This window comes from Aulonocara sp. 'chitande type north' Nkhata Bay, linkage group LG15, assembly GCF_057382095.1.
Source record: "Aulonocara sp. 'chitande type north' Nkhata Bay isolate Kocher_YH1m ecotype deep benthic linkage group LG15, A_spYH_male_GT1.1, whole genome shotgun sequence".
Classification (NCBI taxonomy): Eukaryota; Metazoa; Chordata; class Actinopteri; order Cichliformes; family Cichlidae; genus Aulonocara; species Aulonocara sp. 'chitande type north' Nkhata Bay.
The window spans coordinates 23,273,875-23,296,646 of NC_141358.1; the positions used below are offsets into that span (position 1 = coordinate 23,273,875).

Below are 22,772 nucleotides of genomic sequence, written 5' to 3' on the forward strand. Positions count from 1 at the left end.
AGCCACGATCGCCCGTTAGTAAAGCTCCCACTCCCAAACCTGATTGAATGGGACATGATTCCAGACGACAGAAGAGAGATTCCCTCTCCACAAGTGGCCATGAAGTTCCCACACTTACAGAAGATAGCTGAAAAAGTACCTCCTGTAGAAGAACAAGTACCTATTCTGTCGCTTTTGGGAAGAGACATTATACAGGTACACAAAGTCAGAGAGACAATCAGTGGGCCACACAATACACCTTATGCGCAGCGTTTGGATTTAGGCTGGGTTATAGTTGGGGAAGCCTGCATGGGAAAGACGCATAAGCCCCCTAGTGTGAGTGTTCTCAAAACACATATTCTTCAGAATGGCCGTGCTTCTTACCTCTGCCCATGTCCTAACACGTTTCAAATCAAAGACCAGTTAAACACCACACCTGACCCCAAAAAGGACAGGGGAAACACAAACACCAATCAACTGGGAGAAATTGTTTTTGACAGGACAAAAGATGATGACAAACCAGCACCGTCAGTAGAGGACAAAGACTTCATTGACATCATGGAGAAGGAGGTGTATCAAAATGAATGTAACAGCTGGGTGGCGCCTTTGCCATTCCGCTCTCCAAGACCAGAGCTTCCGAGTAACAGAGAGCAAGCATTCTGTTGAGACTCTCACAAGCGCTCAAAAGATGCTGGCACAGTCAAACTTAAGGCTACATAAAATAGCCTCTAATGACCACAAAGTAGTGGAAGCGTTTCCTGCTGCTGAGAGAGCCAAGGATCTAAAAGACTTGGATTTAAAGTCGGATGACATACCCCTGCAAAGGAGCTTGGGGGTACTGTGGAATCTTAAAAATGACTGTTTTAACTTTCACGTCACCACTGAACAAAAGCCGTTCACCAGGAGAGGTGTCTTGGCCACTGTTAACAGTCTGTATGACCCGCTGGGTTTCGTGTCACCCATCACAATGCAGGGAAAAGCTCTTCTCCGTGAATTGACCTCGGAGCAAAAGGACTGGGATGAATCACTTCCTGCAGAAAGAGAAGATGAATGGAGCAAATGGAGAAGCTCATTGAAGGATCTTGAGTGGCTACAGATACCGAGGTGCTACCTCCCATTCTCCCAGGCCATTGCTGTGAAAAAAGAACTGTGCATATTTTCAGATGCCTCCAATATGGCTATAGGAGCAGTGGCATATCTGAGAGCTCTTGATGGTGAAGGTCAGTGGCACTCAGGTTTCATCATGGGCAAGTCCAAAGTAGCCCCAAGACCCGCCCACACTGTTCCTAGATTGGAGTTATGTGCAGCAGTGTTAGCTGTAGAGATGTACGAACTCATTAGAGATGAGATTGACATTGAAGTAGACACTGTCAGATTTTTCACAGACAGTAAAATCGTTCTTGGTTACATACACAACAACACAAAGAGGTTCTACACTTGGCTAACCGAGTGATTAGAACCAGGAAGACTACACATCCAGCACAGTGGTTTTACATAGCCACTAGTGACAATCCAGCAGACACAGCCACTAGACCGATTGCAGCTTCTGCATTGGCTTCTACGAACTGGTTTAGTGGTCCTTCCTTTTTGACACAACACGACATAGAGAAGTCTCACTGTGATGGTTTCACACTGATCGATCCTGACACAGATGCAGAGATCAGACCTGATATAACAAGTTTTGTTACCAAAGCCTCAGTAACACAGCTAGAGCCATGCCGTTTTGAAAGATTCTCTCTCTCTGGATGAGATTGTGTCGCACTATTGCATCACTAAAGCGTGTGGCAGCATCATTCAAGAAAACAAACACAGAAGGTAAAGGCTGGAAGTGTTTCAGTGAAACTAACACCGCAGATGAAGTGTCTACAGCAGCAAAGTTCATCATTCACACAGTACAAAGTGAAACGTTCAAAGAAGAGTACAGATGCATAAAAGAAAATCAGCCACTTCCAAAACAAAGCTGTCTTCAAAGGTTAAATCCAGTTATTGATGAAGATGGGCTCCTCAGACTAGGGGGTCGATTGGCACCTGACAAAAGATGAGAAACATCCACTCATTATCCCAAATGCTCATCATATAGCCATCCTTCTTATTAGATACTATCATGAGAAGGTAGCACATCAGGGGCGTCACCTAACAGAAGGAGCGCTCAGAGGTGCTGGATTTTGGATTATTGGCAGTAAACAGCTCGTCTCTTCTGTTATTTACAAGTGTGTCGAAAGCTTTGATGACGACTTCAGACCCAAAAGATGGCAGATTTACCCGTGGACAGTCTGACACCAATGCCACCGTTCACTAGTGTAGGACTGGATGTCTTTGGACCCTGGACGGTCACCACATGTCGCACCAGAGGAGGGAGTGCAGACAGTAAACGCTGGGCTGTGCTTTTCACCTGCATGTCCACGAGAGCTGTGCACATTGAGCTCATTGAAACAATGTCAACATCCAGCTTCATCAATGCGCTAAGGAGATTTTTCTGCATCCGTGGACCTGCTCAAATACTCACATCTTATAGAGGTACAAATTTTGTTGGAGCATGCAATGAGTTGCAAATTGATCACAAGGACACAGAACTAAACTCATACCTGCAAGAGAAAGGATGCACATGGCTGTTTAATCCCCCACACTCGTCACACATGGGTGGATCATGGGAGAGACTTATTGGAGTTGCAAGGCGCATCCTAGATGGTATTCTGTTGAAAGCCGTACATGTCCAACTATCGCATGAAATGTTAAGTACATTCATGGCAGAAGTAATGGCAATAATGAATGCAAGACCACTTGTACCAGTCTCAACAGATCCAGACAAACCAAACCTTCTCACTCCAGCAATGCTCCTACACAAAAGGTCAATGCATTATCTGCACCAACAGGAAGCTTTGGACCGCCAGACCTCTACTCAAAGCAATGGAAGCAAGTACAGTGTTTGGCAGACTGCTTTTGGAAACAGTGGAAAAGTGAATATCTTTCAACACTACAGCAAAGGAGAAAATGGACTGATGATAAAACAAACATAAAAGTTGGTGATGTTGTGTTATTGAAAGATGCTCTCGCACACAGAAATGACTGGTCCATGGGAAAAGTTGTAAGAACATTTGAGAGCAAGGACAATAAGGTTCGAAAAGCAGAAGTAAAGACTGTGAAGGATGGAAATGAATAAGTGTTTTTGAGACCCATCGCTGATATGGTTTTGCTTTTATCAAGTGATATATATAAGTGTTTGAAATAGCCCTAAACTGTTCAAAATGTTTATTAGAAAAGTTTGTTGTAATGGCACAATTATATTGTACCAGGCGAGGAGTGTTCTGCCTTTTATAACTTAAATTGGATATTATAGTTGTAAACTGCCCTAGAGCTCCCTCTAGTGGCTGCTTTGTAATATGGGTTTGGTTACTTTGGGAAGGGAAAAAATGAGAACGTGAAGAAGAAATAAAAGATGGCGGAAAGTGATACCGTAATGTTCTAAGCTGATACGGACCTTAAAATGTTGTTTCCTTGGACAAGATATGTTTGTATGTATGAGTGTCGTGTTGTGGAAGTTTTCTATTTAAATAAAGCCTGCAGATGAGCGGTGAGCGGCAGCTAACATTTTTTAATCCAAACACACAAAGAACATACAACCAAGCTTGATGGAGAGCCTACATGACCACGGGGCAGGGTCAGCAGAGTCTCACTGAGCCTAGCATGGCTCTTAGTTAAATACCTTCTCCAGGAACAAAAGGCAGTACACAGCTGTTTCACACCTTAAGGTTCACACTCCCTTGCTACTTCCCAGAGTCCTCGAAGAGACAAAAGACTGGTCCTCTGGAGTTCCTGTTTCCCCCAACATCCTTACTACACCCCCTACCATTTGTCTTAAGTATGAGTGTCAGACATGTTAAAATCCAGTGGCACCAAGGCATTACAATAATGTGATTACAGTTTTTGCCCGTTGCCTGAACACATTTTGCAAAACTTTGCTCATTGTGCCAAAACCCTAAACACAAGTAAACATGACACAACACTGGGAAATATACCATTCACATCTGCACCAAATTGAAACTCTACTCTCAAAACCTAAACTCTGCTGTCAAAACCTAACATTCCTTTGTCAAAATGTAACTCTGTTGACAAAATGACACATACTTGCATCATATGCAAACACTTACAGAGCAGGAGGAACACACTAGTCTACTTTATATAAAGCACTGCAGTCTTTGATTTCCATTGTTCATTCAGAAGGCATATTTTCAGGAGACACATTTGCAAACAACCAAAAAAGCAAATAGACCTACTCAATATTGTACATTGCAGTACCATGAATTCAGATAAAGCAAAAAAAACCAAAACAAAAAAAACCCCATAATACAGTAATAGAAAAAACACTATACTGTAAACAAAAAATCATGACAATTGTGCATACGTGGGCTCATGGATCCCGCCGTCTGTTGGGGTCTGGCCACAGGACCTCATCAACATCGCAAGCAATGTCTTCTCCCGCTAGGCACCGGGGAAAATATCCTCTTCCATGTCAAAACCATCCATGGATTGCTGTCACCTGAATGTCGCCGCAGGCCTGTTCCATTGCCTGCAGAAGAGGCATGCGGGCATGTAGTTGGCGGTCATATACACGCCATCTCCAAGCCGAAAAAAATTCCTGTATAGGGTTTAAAAATGGTGAGTAAGGGGGCAAGCATACCACTTCAAGTTGACTTTGGTTGGAGAACCAGGCCTGGACCAGAGCAGCCCGATGGAAACTGACATTATCCCATATCACTAGAAACCTGGGCTGATCTGCTCTGTTCTGTACAACTATATCATGGAGAGCATCTAGAAATGTGAGTATGTGTTGGCTATTGTATGGACCTAGTATTGCATGATGGTGCAGAAGCCCTCGAAGGCATATGGCGGCACATAATGTGATGTTTCCCCCGCGCTGCCCTGGGACGTGCACAATTGCCCTTTGGCCAATTACATTACGACCCCGTCGTCTTGTTTTGCTCAGGTCGAATCCAGCTTCATCAATGAAAATGTATTCATGAGGCTGTGCAGCTCCATCCATGGCCAAGATTCTCTGAAAAAAAGGGGAACATATCACTGTACTACAGTGCTACACATACAGCACCCTCACCCCATCACACAGGTACCTGTGTAGCTCTCAGAATGGATCCATGTGGTACTGATATGGTACATATTCAGCTGCTACTGGACTTCACCAATACTCTATTGTAAATGTAAGGGACAGTTACACGTACCCGTACATATTCAGCTCGAAGTCCTTTGACCCTGTCACTGTTCCTCTCGAATGGGACTCTGTAGAGCTGCTTCATGGTGATGCTGTGTTTACCCAAGATGTGTCTGATGGTGGTGATGCTCACATGGTCTATGTTGCTGAACACTCGCCTGTCTGCAAGTATTTTCCGTCGTAGCTGGTGGAGACGGATGGCATTGTCTGCCCTCACTAGGTCCACAACAGCAAGTTCCTGCCGTTGTGTGAACAGGCGTTGGCGTCCTCCCCCAGAAGGTCTTCGAGTCATTCTAGAGAAATACAACCACATATTGTCATCGGTTTGCTTATTTTTCTTACAGTACTTCACTGTATATACTGTATCATCCACTGTACAACACTGTACTTCAATATAAGTAATCATGGTATGTTTCACAGAAACTACCACTTTGGCTGCAAAAGGAGCATTAGCACCCTGCAATACCCTGTACACTTGATATGGTAACTGTAGAACAGTACTATGAAAACCATCTGAGTAGAGTAGAAGGCAGTGAGATGAAGACAGACCTGTTTTCTAGTCGGAATTTTCTTATTACAGATGCCACTGTGAAGCGGCTTAGATGTGGGTGGACTCTCTGCCCAGCTTCCCTCATAGTCAGGCCGTGGTTGATGACATGGTCCACCAAAGTTGCTCTTATATCATCAGAAATATGGGTCCGTGCATGGCCTCTTTGACCTCCTCCTCCTCTTCCTCTTGTTCTCCCTCCATCCATGCTTGCAAAGTTCTTGAATTGGCTAAACTGAGGGCTTTTTGTGGTTGGCTAATTGGTGTTCAGTTTTGCAAGTAAGTGCCTTCAGGTGTATATTTGAGTGGTTGCAATTACCCGATGTGTTTTGTATTTTGGATACATGTGTTTTCCAAATGGCACCCTGAAATTTCATTTTTGAACGAAGTGTCTTATGTATGAAATAGAGTGTAGTATGCAGGACCATGTGTGTTGCATAAAGGAGTAAGTGTGTTGCATAATTGCAACCAGAGTGCAAAGCAGCACTTTTGTTTAAGGTATGGGTACATGTGTTTGGGGTATGGTAACAAAAGCTTCAAGTTGTGTTACTTTAGTCTAAGCATGGGTTTATAGTGTTCAAGCAACGAGCAAAAACTGTAATAGATAAGTGAAAGAAATTCCTATACAGTCGATAAAATAATTATTATCTTTTGTTTTGTGTAAAAATGGTACGATAATTTGTACATTTGAAAGTTTTATCTTGTTAGCTTGCAGTAAGAGTGTAACAAGCTAGTTTACAATGTTAGTTAGCTAATACAGTATTTTGTACTTTCAGTTTTACGATGGTCATAGAGAAGGCAATGGTCAGAGGCCATTCTTCAATAAGTCAGCGCAAAAAGGAAAATAAGTCTGGTTATTGGAGCATCATTATCTCGCTGTCTAGCTGGTGAAACTAAGAGACTCAGGGCGAGGACAGCATAATATCATTCACCACTTTAATAGCAGCAGTTATTGTGTTGTGTTGTTTTCTGAATCTTGACTAATGTTGGAAAAGAAAAAAAAAGGATTGTAAAAAAATATTGTAGTTGTTCACTACTAAACTAAGCTAATTTAGATATGGCGCTATAGTTATTACAGTTTTTTCTGATTGCTTAATAGGGCTGAACGATTATGGAAAATAATCTAATTGCGATTTTTTGCCCCAATATTGCGATTGCGATGCGATATGCGATAATTTTTTAAGGTCTTTGTCTTCTGTATTATTAAACAAAGACAAGCAATACATCATATAGTATGGCCAATACTATATTACATTAATTTTAAACTGTTCTTTCCTGGAAGACAGACCTCTGTTATGATGACATGAGGTGATGCATGAATTGATGACTGACATTTTTATTTAACTTCTTCAATCACAACAGTATATTTGAACATACACAATAGTTTATTTTTAGCTTACAAACATCTGAGCATAAAGTGCTGACAAGGAACCCTGGTGTAAACATTAAAATGAAAGTCAGTACAATGTGCAGATTGCAGAAATATACATAAAAAAAATCAGTGGCTTTACCACACTCAGTTTTTCGACATCTGTGAACTACTAGACAGTCATTAAATTAAAAAATAATATTAAATAAATAAAACTAATAAATAAAAAATACACACATCTTACTGATCTCTGCAGTCAGTAACATTACACATAAAGTGCAAACATAATAGCAATTGTATAAACACACACACAAACACGCCTTTAAAATTTAAAGGCGTGAAATTGGACGGTCTAGTTCTGATTAGCGTCACCGCTGTCTCGGTGGAGTTTACAGTTTTTGCCCGTTGCTTGAACACTATAAACCCATGCTCAGACTAAAGTAACACAACGTGAAGCTTTTGTTACCATACCTCAAACACATGTACCCATACCTTAAACAAAAGCGCTGCTTTGCACCCCAGTACCAATTATGCAACACTCCTACTCCTTTATGCAACACACCTACCCCTTTATGCAACACACATGGTCCTGCATGCTACACTCTATTTCATACATAAGACACTTCGCTCACAAAATGAAATCTCAGGGTGCCATTCGGAAAACACATGTATCCAAAATACAAAACACATTGGATAATTGCAACCACTCAAATACACACCTGAAGGCACGTACTTGCAAAACCGAACACCAATTAGCCAACTACAAAAAGCCCTCAGCGTAGCCATTTCAAGAACTTTGCAAGCATGGATGGAGGGAGAGCAAGAGGAAGAGGAAGAGGTAGAGGAGGAGGAGGAAGAGGAGGAGAAGGCCGAAGAGGCCATGAACGGACCCATATTTCTGATGAAATAAGAGCAACTTTGGTGGACCATGTCATCAACCATGGCCTGACTATGAGGGAAGCTGGGCAGAGAGTCCACCCACATCTAAGCCGCTTCACAGTGGCATCTGTAATACGAACATTCCGACTAGAAAACAGGTATGTCTTCACCTTCATACCTTCTGCTCTACTCAGATGGTTTCATAGCACTGTTCTACAGTATATCACATTACCATATCAAGTGTACGGGGTGCTAATGCTCCTTTTGCAGCCAAAGTGGCTGATTCCTTATATTGAAGTACAGTGTTGTACAGTGGATGACACAGTACATACAGTAAAGTACTGTAAGAAAAATAAGCAAACCGATGACAATATGTGGTTGTATTCCTCCAGAATGACCCGAAGACCTTCTGGGGGAGGACGCCAACGCCTGTTCACACAACAGCAGGAACTTGCCGTTGTGGACCTAGTGAGGGCAGACAATGCCATCCGTCTCCACCAGCTACGACGGAAAATACTTGCAGACAGGCGAGTGTTCAGCAACATAAACCATGTGAGCATCACCACCATCAGACGCATCTTGGGTAAACTCAGCATCACCATGAAGCAGCTCTACAGAGTCCCATTCGAGAGGAACAGTGACAGGGTCAAAGGACTTCGAGCTGAATATGTACGGGTACGTGTAACTGTCCCTTACATTTACAATAGAGTATTGGTGAAGTCCAGTAGCAGCTGAATATGTACCATATCAGTACCACATGGATCTATTCTGAGAGCTACACAGGTACCTGTGTGATGGGGTGAGGGTGCCGTATGTGTAGCACTGTAGTACAGTGACATGTTCCCCTTTTTTTCAGAGAATCTCGGCCATGGATGGAGCTGCACAGCCTCATGAATACATTTTCATTGATGAAGCTGGATTCGACCTGAGCAAAACAAGACGACGGGGTCGTAATGTAATTGGCCAAAGGGCAATTGTGCACGTCCCAGGGCAGCGCGGGGGAAACATCACATTATGTGCCGCCATAAGCCTTCGAGGGCTTCTGCACCATCATGCAATACTAGGTCCATACAATAGCCAACACATACTCACATTTCTAGATGCTCTCCATGATATAGTTGTACAGAACAGAGCAGATCAGCCCAGGTTTCTAGTGATATGGGATCATGTCAGTTTCCATCGGGCTGCTCTGGTCCAGGCCTGGTTCTCCAACCACAATCAACTTGAAGTGGTATACTTGCCCCCTTACTCACCATTTTTAAACCCTATTGAGGGTTTTTTTAGGCTTGGAGATGACGTGTATATGACCGCCAACCACATGCCCGCATGCCTCTTCTGCAGGCAATGGAACAGGCCTGCGGCGACATTCAGGTGACAGCAATCCATGGATGGTTTCGACATGCAAGAGGATATTTTCCCCGGTGCCCAGCGGGAGAGGACACTGCTTGCGATGTTGATGAGGTCCTGTGGCCAGACCCCAACAGACGGCGGGATCCATGAGCCCACTTATGCACAATTGTCATGGTTTTTTGTGTTTACAGTATAGTGTTTTTTCTATTGCAGTATTATTGTGTTGTGGTTTTTTTTTTTTTTGCTTTATCTGAATTCATGGTACTGCGATGTACACTATTGAGTAGGTCTATTTGCGTTTTTGGTTGTTTGGAAATGTGTCTCCTGTAAATGTGCCTTCTGAATACACAATGGAAATCAAGGACTGCAGTGTTTTATGTAAAGAAGACTAGTGTGTTCCCCCTGATCTGTAAGTGTTTGCATATGATGCAAGTATGTGTCATTTTGTCAACAGAGTTACATTTTGACAGAGGAATGTTAGGTTTTGACAGCAGAGTTTAGGTTTTGGGAGTGGAGTTTCATTTTGGCACAGATGTGTATGGTATATTTCCCAGTGTTGTGTCGTGTTTACTTGTGTTTAGAGTTTTGGCACAATGAGCGACGTTTTGCCAAATGTGTTCAAGCAACGGGCAAAAACTGTAATAAACTCGGCCGTCTGCTTCTTGCTATCTAAAATATAACCAGACACTGGTGTAAATTCTCGACTGTCTCATACTTCTGTTTACAGTTTTTTCTGATTGCTTAAGCACATTTTTTGTAACTATTGGCTAATTTTGCAAAACTCTTCACACAAATAAGAAAACCTGTCACCCAATCATCAAAACATTGTAGTTCTCTTGCAAAAGCAAACACAGCTAGATTAACTCTTCACACCTTCGTAAAAATGGTGTTTCCGTATCAAACAGTACACACAAGCCATCATCTACTAAGCACACAATGCGCCAACTGCACACCGATGGTATGAATACAAAACACATCTGGCGTTTGCCTTCCCTGTGCACAAGGTAGGCTATGTCAGTTTGAGCTCATACTTCTGTCATAGATCCATAAGCATGGAGGGATCCAAACTTCAAGTACTGGTGTTTAGTCAAACACATCAAAACAAACACAAGTGTTTATTTCCAAGTATAGGATTATTTGCAATCGCCATAATGACTATATGGGTTACGTGGTCTGCAGTGAACATGCTTCCTCTGCCCCCTCCTCGTCTTCCTCTTGCTCCTCCTTGTCCTTGTCGTCCTCTTCATCCTACTTCTTCACCTCCACGTCCTCTTCCTCGGCCTCCTCTACTTCTCACTCTTTCTGCTCCCACCATTGTACTCCGCACACACAGCTTACCTGTATTATAGTGCTTAGCCTGATTGCAAAGTGAACGAATTATCTAAAAAAGTTTTCACATGTGAAAGTGTGCCAGACAGTTGGCAAATTAGTGTTAATGATAGCCATACATGTGTATACTTTTGCTAGGAGTGTGTTGGAAATTTGGAAATTGAGTGTTGTGCAGTGAATTGTGCCTACAGTCTTGCAAAGTGTGTGTTACAAAATTGCAAACTGAGTGCAAAGCAGTTTTTGTGCTTTTAGTTTTGCACACTCAGTGAGTGGTTTTGCTATAAGTCTGAATAGTTTTAGAAATTGTGCTACAGGATTCACAGTTAGTGTTTAGGCATTCGGTAAAAACTGTAATAAGTTTTCTGTTTGACGTTTAGTCAGCTGTGTGAAAACCAAGGAGGAACCCACCCGGGGGATTAATAAAGTTTTATTTTATCTAATCTAATAACTTTAATCTCAGCCAAACCGATTTACTCACGAACAAACAAAACACTGAAAAAAGCCCAACAATAACATTTTTAGGTTGTCTAAGTGACTTATATATTACGTTTAACCCGAGCAGCGAAACTCCGCAGTGATCTGAAAATGATGTGCCGGGAGTTGTGCCGTTCTCGGCCGCATCAGTAACCCTCGAGCTCCCGGCTAGCTGTCGAGCTGGTGGGTAGCAGACGCCTCTGAAAACGTCGAAGCACTTTTGCAAATATGGGATATCTTGATAAACCGAGCAGATATTTGATGTTTACACAACTACTTTCTCGCCTGAAAATATGTTAAAAGTTTATTTTGTGACCCTGAAAGATTAGTATGAGTAATTTTAAAACTTAGTAGCGGCCGCCATTGCTGGAAACTGGAGTTTGGCTGGGCCGCGCTATGAATTCTGGGATATGGTAGTAATTTGGACAGCCTTCGGCGCGTCGCTGTGACGTAATCGGTCTACAAATGCGGCCTCAGGAGGATGCAGCCCATGAATTTGGACATGTCCAGAGTATAATCGCAGCCTTTGCGGTTAGAAAATTGCACTTGATCATGTCGCGATATTATCGCAAATGCGATATATCGTTCAGCCCTATTGCTTAAGCACATTTTTTGTAACTATTGGCTAATTTTGCAAAACTCTTCACACAAATAAGAAAACCTGTCACCCAATCATCAAAACATTGTAGTTCTCTTGCAAAAGCAAACACAGCTAGATTAACTCTTCACACCTTCGTAAAAATGGTGTTTCCGTATCAAACAGTACACACAAGCCATCATCTACTAAGCACACAATGCGCCAACTGCACACTGATGGTATGAATACAAAACACATCTGGCTTTTGCTTTCTCTGTGCACAAGGTAGGCTATGTCAGTTTGAGCTACTTCTGTCATAGATCCATAAGCATAGAGGGATCCAAACTTCAAGTACTGGTGTTTATTCAAACACATCAAAACAAACACAAGTGTTTATTTCCAAGTATAGGATTATTTGCAATCGCCATAATGACTATATGGGTTACTTGGTCTGCAGTGAACATGCTTCCTCTGCCCCCAGCATCTGGTCATCTAGCAATTCTGTAAAGTAACAATTTCCGTATTTTTACATCAATGGTATTGGTGTGTTTCTCATTGGCATATGGCAGTGCTACAAATCTTTGTGCGAAGTGACTGTACTAACCGATTCTCATTTCAAGATGTCCCTATAGTACTTGCTACAGTGTAGCGGCTCGAGTTAGGCTGGACCCGTTGGCCAGCTACCCTCAGGGTCATTCCACGGTTGATTACATGGTCCACTATTGTAGCTCTGATGTCATCAGCAATTCTATTTCTTACTCTTCCTACCCTTCCTCTCCCCCCTCCTCATCTTCCTCTCCCCCCTCCTCGTCTTCCTCTTGCTCCTCCTTGTCCTTGTTGTCCTCTTCATCCTACTTCTTCACCTCCACATCCTCTTCCTCGGCCTCCTCTACTTCTCACTCTTTCTGCTCCCTCCATTGTACTCCGCACACACAGCTTACCTGTATTATAGTGCTTAGCCTGATTGCAAAGTGAACGAATTATCTAAAAAAGTTTTCACATGTGAAAGTGTGCCAGACAGTTGGCAAATTAGTGTTAATGATAGCCATACATGTGTATACTTTTGCTAGGAGTGTGTTGGAAATTTGGTAATTGAGTGTTGTGCAGTGAATTGTGCCTACAGTTTTGCAAAGTGTGTGTTACAAAATTGCAAACTGAGTGCAAAGCAGTTTTTGTGCTTTTAGTTTTGCAAACTCAGTGAGTGGTTTTGCTATAAGTCTGAATAGTTTTAGAGATTGTGCTACAGGAATCACAGTTAGGGTTTACAGTTTTTTACAGCCGCTAGGACACATTTCCCAATACTTAGGTCACTTTTGCAAAACTCTTCACACAATCCTCCTAACTGACCGTCAGCTTGGCAAAGCAGTTCATTTCACATTCAAAATGCACTACAACTACCAAAACACTTTATTCAGGTCTCAAATAAACTCATTCTTCCAGAACACTAGCAAAGGTTGACAGCCGACAAACACACTTTGTCACCCACAAAACAATGACCTAAAAAACACTAACAACATGTAGCATTACACAGTGTTTTCTTGTGTAAAACAAGGACACATCTCTGTTTATAATTTCAATATATGTTACTGGAATGAATCAGACATCATGCAGAATTCGTTAATATTTGTTTATGTATTTTTAGTTTTTTGCACTAAGTAATCCCAAAATACAAGAATTTGTATACACACCATCCACTGATACACATACAATAGTAATGCTAATCTACTCGGTCTTCTCCATTTGGCCACAGGTTCTCATCCACATCACATCTTATGTCATCTAGGGCAACACACCTAGGAAAGAATCTTCTGGCTGCCAGAATTGAAAGAGTTGAACAATTGAAGGAGTAACACCTGTGTAGATGTTCATCTACAATGAGAATCAGCTGTGGCTGGTTAAACTGCATTTTTAGATTTAAAATATGTTTCAATAAAATATTGCTGTTGGATTTTGCTGTCTTTTTAAGTTTTGCATTGTGTTATTGTTTTGGCCATAAGTTTAACAGTTTTGACAACAGTATGTAAGCACATGCAAAATGTCCTGTACGTACAAAGATTTTTGGCAGTTGTTGTGTCTGAGTGAGAAGATAATTCATGAAATTTGAGAGATGTAGTCATTGAATGCATTTTGTGCCAAAACAATGATAACTGGTCCTCAGTTTAGCCCACATAGACTTCTGTTGTGCTCACTGTGTGAGGAGTTTTGCAAACGTGACCTAAGTATTGAGAAATGTGTCCTAGCGTCTGTAAAAAACTGTAAGCATTCAGAAAAAACTGTAATTGATTTATTTGTTCTGTATGACTGGTTTATTTCCCTGTACTCTCACCTCCCGAAGAGCTCGGGGGCTAGAAAAAAATCAATCTGTAATGCTTCAAAATTCTGTTAAGACAAAATGCTTCATTGTTCTTGTGCTTATTTTATCTGGAAATGTACAACCTAACCCTGATCCAGATTGCAAATGTTTGAGTACTCCCTTTGATTTTAAAGCTAGATATTATTCATTTAAATGTTAGAAGTCTTCTTCCTAAAAATAATTTTAAAAAATTGGGAGAAAGCATTGGATACTGATATTCTTTTGTTATCTGACACCTGGGCTAATAAATCAATTACTGACGAAGATATTGCAGCAAAGCATTACAACCTTTATCGTTGTGAATGCCCAAAGTAAGGTGGTGGTGTTGCAATTTATGTTAAAAACAGATTCCACAGTACTTTTCAATCATCAGTGTCTGTTTGAGAGGAATTTGAATTTCTTGCCCTCAAGCTCCAACTTTTCAAGGGCCATTTAATTTAGTGATAAATTGTCTATTTTAGTGTAGATTCTAATGAAATCTTAATTTTAAATGGGAGTGGTTGTCTTCTGCATCAGACAGCTTTACAGTTTTTTCTGAATGCTTAAACCCTAACTGTGATTCCTGTAGCACAATCTCTAAAACTATTCAGACTTATAGCAAAACCACTCACTGAGTTTGCAAAACTAAAAGCACAAAAACTGCTTTGCACTCAGTTTGCAATTTTGTAACACACACTTTGCAAAACTGTAGGCACAACTCACTGCACAACACTCAATTACCAAATTTCCAACACACTCCTAGCAAAAGTATACACATGTATGGCTATCATTAACACTAATTTGCCAACTGTCTGGCACACTTTCACATGTGAAAACTTTTTTAGATAATTCGTTCACTTTGCAATCAGGCTAAGCACTATAATACAGGTAAGCTGTGTGTGCGGAGTACAATGGAGGGAGCAGAAAGAGTGAGAAGAAGAGGAGGCCGAGGAAGAGGACGTGGAGGTGAAGAAGTAGGATGAAGAGGACGACAAGGACAAGGAGGAGCAAGAGGAAGATGAGGAGGGGGGAGAGGAAAATGAGGAGGGGGGAGAGGAAGGGTAGGAAGAGTAAGAAATAGAATTACTGATGACATCAGAGCTACAATAGTGGACCATGTAATCAACCGTGGAATGACCCTGAGGGTAGCTGGCCAACGGGTCCAGCCTAACTCGAGCCGCTACACTGTAGCAAGTACCATAAGGACATCTTGAAATGAGAATCGGTTAGTACGGTCACTTCGCACAAAGATTTGTAGCACTGCCATATGCCAATGAGAAACACACCAATACCATTGATGTAAAAATACGGAAATTGTTACTTTACAGAATTGCTAGATGACCAGATGCTGGGGGCAGAGGAAGCATGTTCACTGCAGACCAAGTAACCCATATAGTCATTATGGCGATTGCAAATAATCCTATACTTGGAAATAAACACTTGTGTTTGTTTTGATGTGTTTGAATAAACACCAGTACTTGAAGTTTGGATCCCTCTATGCTTATGGATCTATGACAGAAGTATGAGCTCAAACTGACATAGCCTACCTTGTGCACAGAGAAAGCAAAAGCCAGATGTGTTTTGTATTCATACCATCAGTGTGCAGTTGGCGCATTGTGTGCTTAGTAGATGATGGCTTGTGTGTACTGTTTGATACGGAAACACCACTTTTACGAAGGTGTGAAGAGTTAATCTAGCTGTGTTTGCTTTTGCAAGAGAACTACAATGTTTTGATGATTGGGTGACAGGTTTTCTTATTTGTGTGAAGAGTTTTGCAAAATTAGCCAATAGTTACAAAAAATGTGCTTAAGCAATCAGAAAAAACTGTAAATCAGACTGTGGCAGAGGTGTGGTCTTTGACTTCGCTGCAGGGGAGGGGTGGTGCAGCAGGCTCAAGGGGCAGTGCCAGAGAGGCTGGTGGACAACTGTATGTTATTGTGTAATCACATCTCACCCCTTTTACAGTGACGCTGGGACCCGGAGTGAGGTACTGATGTCAGCTAGGAAGCTCGGCAGCTGTGGTCGTGACAACAATGCAAGTCAAAAAATGCTCTTGTTGCTAATAAAAATCATTACACACTGTGCCAAGCTGTCTAGACTCGTGACTGGGGTTACACAGATAACATGAGTTTGAAAAACTTCTAAAAGCTATAAGATCCGATTTTGTGCCCTTTGAGATGACTAAAAAAATATTGCTCATCTTGCTCTCCAGACTGTTCTGTAACAGCAATCTGGCGAGGAAAGAGCAGCTAACTGGTCCAGTGGGAATGTGGTGTGGCGGTTAGCTGGATAACTCGAAGCCAGTCAGTTAAGTTGATCAACAGACCTTTATTTGACATTAGCAACATAAGACCATACAAGCCAGGTCTCCACGGCTCTACTCCGTCCGTACATACATGTGAGGGGATAGGTAGTCGCTGGCACCAGCCTGTTACAATGGCAAGGTCTCTCTCGGAACAGACACACTAGCAGCGTGTAATGGTTGCCACACTATACTCACACACACTAGGAGGACTCTCCCAACGATTACAATAGTAGGGCAACCCCTCCTAGTGGTGCTGTAACACAGTAAGGGTTGTTACAGTTCATGCACCTCAGATGGACAGAGAGCTGCCAATAAAGTCAATAAAACACAGAGCTGCTGAGAATAACGTGCGGATAGACATGTAGCATGAAGAAAATACCTGTGAAATCTACTCTAGTGCATTTACAAAGCTACTAAATTGCTACTTTTAAAAATGTACTTAAATGTTTTCAGAGTTTTAGAAATTTTTCATTTTATGCCTGGTTTGCGATGAGATGAAACAAGACTCAAATGCAGTAAAATAATTTTCAGTGAAAAATTTTCAACAACGATGATCTGAAAACTACTGGCAGCCACCAATGTTACCCCTCAACCTCTTAGTAGGCACACCTCTGGTATCAATTTTATAATCCTACGTCACCTCATTCTTGAGTTGTTGCATTCAAAAGATTTTAAGAAAAACTCTGACTTTTCTTTTCAACCTTGAAGTCGAGGTCACTGAGATTCAAGCTCGTCCACGAATCTTAGGAGCTGATCCTATGATCTAAATTTCAAAATCCTATTGCATTTTGTTGAAAAGTAATTTTTTGACATCTACAAAATTTTCAGAAAACTCATCCAAGATTTATTGTACATACGGCTACGGTATTGAGTTCAAAATCTTCTTGAGTTATGGCTTTCATGATTTTTTCAGAAAACTTGACCTCTGAACTTTATGTCAAAGTCACTGACATTTACACTCACCTGAAATCTTTAGTAGCTACACCTATCGTATCAACTTGAAGCTCCTATGTTGCCTTGTTTTCAAGTAAACACATTCACAAACTTAGGTGTCAATGTCACCTGCCTGAAATGTCACGCTGACATTTGAACCATCTGTCCCTCTTAAAGAACAACTAGTTATTTTTTTAAAGACATGCCCGTTTGTGTTTAAAGAACTAACAGATACAAATTAACTAAAAGACAGTGACACATTAATGGACATCTTGGGCTAAACTGATACAATGACAATAAACAACAGTCTAAGATGTAGAACACTAAGTGAATGTGTCAATCATCCCCTGTTTCCTAATCAGTTAGCACAGACCAAAGTACAGTAATATGAGTTAGGTTTTCTGAACCGTGTCTCATTCCTATTGTGTTCATCATAACCCCCAGTCATCGTGTCTTTCAGTTCAAACTCATCTGTGTTTAAGCCATGGAGATATTACATGTTTTCCTCGAGTCCATTTATTCAGTTGTTTTACTTGCAGCTCTGACAGTCTTTCTACTGTTCTATTTACATTCCTCCAACATTTTTCACACCCAAAAGGATGGAAAAGAGCCTCCTGGACCCACACCACTTCCTTTAATTGGGAACCTGCTGCAGCTGGACCTGAAGAGAATATATGTGACGTTAGTGAATGTTACAGGGTCATACTGTAATGTATGATAAGCATGGATGGGTTAAGGTGTTTTTTTGTTTGTAGTTATCCAAAAAATATGGATCAATTTTCACCATCTATCTGGGAACCAAAAAAGTAGTGTTCCTGTTAGGATACAACACAGTAAAGGAGGCACTTGTTGACTATGCTGAAGCATTTGGAGAAAGGGATCCAATACCAATTATGGATGAGCTATTTCGAGGACAGGGTGAGTAATTAAAAAGACAAGATTATGGCAAATACATTTCCTGTTGTGCATCATAATTTGAAAATATATATTGCCATGTGTATGTCATTGAAATTTGTTTTGATCAAATCAGGTATTGTATGGGCTAATGGTGAATCATGGAAAAAAGATGAGGCAGTTTACGATGATGAAGCTGAAGGACAAAATCATCGAGGAGTGTCATTACCTTTTGGAAGCTTTTAAACCCTTCAAAGGTAAAAGCTGATTAATGGCTGTGGAGAGAAAACAACTTCACTCCTTTAAATTTCGAGAAATTTAGTCAAAAAATAAAATTTCTCAAAGAAGTGATTTTTAACACCTTTTTCTGAATTTTAAAGGTTTTAAATGTCTTGAAGAATCTTAAAGAAGTTCCATCAGTTCAGGACCTCTTTAGGGGTCACTTCATTAAGAAGGTAAAATATATCAGAACACAAATGATGTGTTTATTGTATATTACAGCTTAACAAATGATCAGAGATTTGATTACTAAAACATCGTCACAGATGTGGAACAAAGCAGAGTGAAGGATTCTTCCTCTGATCAGTTAGTATGTGATTATCCAAATTATTATGAAAATCAACGTTTTATACACTCTTCAGTCTTCATCAATCAGTTATTTGCATTTTTAAGTTCTAAAAATGTTTTCATCCAAAACTTGTTTGTCCCAGATGCAATTTTACTTTTAAGTCGCATGTAAAAACAATATATGAGTTTTGTGTAATATTCTGTGAATATATATTAAAAAATGCAAGAAATAAAGGTTTGTGTATTCAACAGGGGACAGCTGTGTATCCTTTCCTGTTTTCTGTTCTGTCTGATGAGAGTAAATGGGAGAAACCGTACACTTTTTATCCGGAACACTTCCTGGACAAAGATGAAAAGTTTATCCAGCGTGATGCCTTCATGGTTTTTTTCTGCAGGTTTGTAATCAACTTCTTGTCAAGACCCAGTCTACTCACAGATATAATCTAGTATATTTTTTTGTTTTGTATTTCAGGTCGCAGGGTTTGTCCCGGAGCAAGGCTGGCCAGGATGGAAGTCTTCATCTTCTTCACCTTCCTTCTGCAGCACTTCCGAATTGCTCTGCCATCTGGGGTTTCAGATGATGAACTGCTTCTATCACCATCTGATAGCCTGATCCCTAACCCTTCAAATGTTAAACTGTGTGCTGTCCCCTTGTGAGACACAGTGGGCTGATGTAATTAATTCTAAACAAGAAATCATTTATATAAAAGAAGCTGCTAATGAAATAGGTAGAAGGGGTGGTGTTTCCTTGATTCTTCTTTAAGCAAGAAAAATCAGTTTGAGACTCCGAAAGAAACCTGCGGCACCACGAGGAGCTTTGTAAGGATATTTTTAATCTCCAGTGTTGTATTCATTTAATCAGGGTAATTCAGACATGCATCTGACTAGTGCATTCAGCATACCCACAATCTACAGATGATTCAGAAGATAGAAACCTCCGTTTGTTGTAAATACAATACTATGCATTTAGGCTTAACCCAAGTGTAGACAGTCAACTGACACACCAACATCTTCAGTTACACTGAAACAATCCATTCTAACTTTTGTCAGAGTCACACCTTTCCTTGACATTTTCCACTGAGGTTCAGAAAAAGTGTTTATGAAAAGATAAGATGGGATTTTCACTACTAATACAAACTAAACTGATCTCTTTCACAGTTTATTCCATTCATCTCATTCAAATTCTGTCCTTTGCATTGATGCAGTATAAACATTAATTCACACTTCACACTGAGTTTTCCTATTTTCTCTTCCAATGGTGATTGTGTATTTCTCCTGGCTCTCCTTACATTTTCCCTTCATGGCACATAGCGGCCCCTCCCTGAGCCTGGTTCTGCTGAAGATTACTTCTTGTTAAAAGAACTTCTTTCTTTTCTTCCTACCTCTGCCAAGTGCTGCCTATAGTTCATCGTTTGATTGCTGAGGTTTTACTTCATATGTGCATGCTTTACTATGTGTCAGCATAGATTTACACTTCTGCAAATCTAAACTGTGTTATATCCAAACTTTGTTACATAATATATAAAAGGAGTTGGCAACATATAAATGCAGCTGTGTGAAACTGAATTGAGTATTGAATTGTTAACATTGTTCACCCAGAACAACGTGTGTTCTATCTTGATTTTGTGTTTACAGTTTGGTTCTGAACTTATTTTGCATATTGTAATGATTACTATTTCAGCATCAGATCAGTCAGATCTATACGGTCTCTTTATAAAATGTACTGATTAAATCTAGCGGAGCATATACTGTTAAAGATTTTATAATGAAATATATATGCTTGTTATTCCCTCTTCCACATTATTACAAAAAATATGACATGTATTCTCTGTAGACACAGGAAGAAGCCTCCAGAAGAACCAGGCTCTGCTGTGACTGGTTGGGCTCACGGGAAGAAGAGAGCCAGAGATTAATAATAACCAATAATTAAATACAGAGAGGTGTATCAACACATAATGAGTGGAAAAGGTGACTGAAGAAGAAATATTCAGTGCAGCAGCCTACACCTATTCCAACATAACAAAGGGAGGATTCAGGGTCACCTGATCCTGTTAGGATGCCTGGGTCGTCGACCCAGGGTTTTTGAGTTTTTGATATTATTTATACTTCCTAGTTTTTGGTTTCTTTGAGTTCCGTCTTATGGCTTATGTCTCTGTCGTCTTTAGTTGCTCTGTCTCCCCTATCACCTGCATCCCCTTGTCTAGTTCGCGTCTATGTGTATCTTAAGTTCCTATATCCCCGTGTTCAGTCAGTGTTTGTCTGCCCTGTTCCCACGTCTCTGTTCCCTTTGTAGTGCCTGCATGTGAGTCTGTGTCTTTGTTCAGTCTGTGTTATGTGTTTCCTGTTTTACTTTGAAGGTCTCTGTCTTTTCTCAGTGTGTTCAGTTTATGCTTCTTTGGTCTCGTCAGTTCTGATTTGCCCCAGCTGTGTTTCCCTCCTGTTACCCATTCCCTGATTGCTCCCTCTGTGTATTTAAGCCCTGTGTTTCTCTGTGTCCGTGTCGCGATCTACCGTTTTCTTAGCTGTGTGTTCTGTCATTTCTCTAGTTTAAGTTTGTTTTGAGTTTTTTTAGTTTTGTTATATTTTGAGTATTAAATTAAAGCCTTTTTTGAGTTCACGTCTGTCTCCGGAGTCTGCACCTTGGGTCCTATTCCTGCCTGCACACAGCCACACCTAACAGTAGTGATGGGCAGATGAAGCCCCATGAAGCACTGAAGCTTTTCATCCAATTGGTTCACCCCAACGCGAAGCTTCATGAAGCTTCATTTGCTCTAGCAGGACACCTACTGGACGTAAAAATAATAGCTGGCATGAATTTGAAGAGTGTGGCATTTTGCACACAGCCTGTAAATGTCAACAACAAAAGGAGTGTGTAAAACATGTATATTGTAGTGATGCAGTATACTGTGTATATTTATAGTGGCAGTATGGGAAATGATTATTTGGAAATGCTTGAAATGGAAATGATCATTTACTGTGAGGTGAGGTGTGGTTGGGGTGTGGACAGTAGTTGTGCTTTTGTAACGTTGAGGTATGAACAGCTACACACTGCCTGTTCACATTTTATTCTGTAAAAACTAAATTTTCACTGCTTTTATGACCTTTTTAGTGGGGAGAACATAGCTAGGATTTAATGATTTAACAAATCTTTTGAATCCTTTGTCCTCCACAATGCTAAATGGCTGGGAGTCCTCAATCACCATGCTGACCAGGTCTTCATCTATTTGAGATTGTTCTCCTGAGGAAAGACAATAAAGATAAAGCACAAATATAAATATCACACACGTAACTTATTACAGTTGTATAATATTGTTATATCATTTAGTAACATTACTGCATCCTATATTATCATTGCATTTGATGGCTCACCTGGTCTTGCTCCACAATCGGTGTCCCCCTTATTCTCATGCAGTGTAGTGCCTAAGCATGGATGAGGTGTTGTTGTTGTTATATCCCAGCTCCCTGGCACATAGCAAACACTTCACCTTGTACAAAAGTCAAGACAGCTCAACATAAATTGTATTGCACCATCAGTATCATGAAAATACATCTTCTGTAGAAATTTACATACCTTGTTGGGAGGAATAAGATCAAAATGTTCCCACACAGGGGAGGACATCCTCCTCTTCTTAGCTGGCTCCATTCTCTCCTGACTTTCTCTCCTCACTCTCATAAACCTCCAAACGGTCTCCAAACTCTCACTAACCGCAACTCTCCATCAAACACCCACATTTTGATTGAAGTCTGAGGGGTTTATATCGCTGTCATATCTCGCGGCAAAGTTCGAACCACTTCATGAACCAGTCACGTGGTACAGCCGGGCAGCGAGGCTTCGGACGTCATCATTTTCAGCTCCTCCCATAAATGAAGCAAGCCTCGATACGCGCTTCGCGGAAACGCCCCCTCCATTACTCGACACACGCTCCGAAGCCTCGATACAGAACGTCCCATCACTACCTAACAGATCCAGCCCTAACTACATGCTTTGTCAAAAAGGAAAGTTGTAAGCCTAA

The 22,772-nt window shown here is 40.9% G+C and overlaps 1 protein-coding gene, 1 long non-coding RNA gene and 1 pseudogene across 2 annotated transcripts; 2 read left to right on the forward strand and 1 right to left on the reverse strand.

Annotated features, from left to right (window-relative positions):
• Positions 1-1,945: 1,945 nt before the first annotated feature.
• LOC147313094 (uncharacterized) lies at positions 1,946-5,958 on the reverse strand. Its single transcript, XM_086264522.1, has 5 exons — positions 5,753-5,958; positions 5,214-5,496; positions 4,658-5,032; positions 2,242-2,371; positions 1,946-2,007 (listed from the first exon to the last, which is right to left on the reverse strand). The coding sequence occupies exons 1-5, from the start codon at positions 5,956-5,958 to the stop codon at positions 1,946-1,948; spliced, it is 1,056 nt and encodes a 351-aa protein (XP_086120648.1).
• An 11,824-nt stretch (positions 5,959-17,782) lies between these two features.
• The window catches only part of LOC147313095 (cytochrome P450 2K1-like), a 66,658-nt pseudogene continuing 61,668 nt past the window's right edge, over positions 17,783-22,772 (forward strand).
• LOC147313096 (uncharacterized) lies at positions 18,630-19,333 on the forward strand. Its single transcript, XR_015125147.1, has 3 exons — positions 18,630-18,647; positions 19,012-19,154; positions 19,232-19,333. It is a non-coding gene; the product is annotated as an uncharacterized LOC147313096 (long non-coding RNA).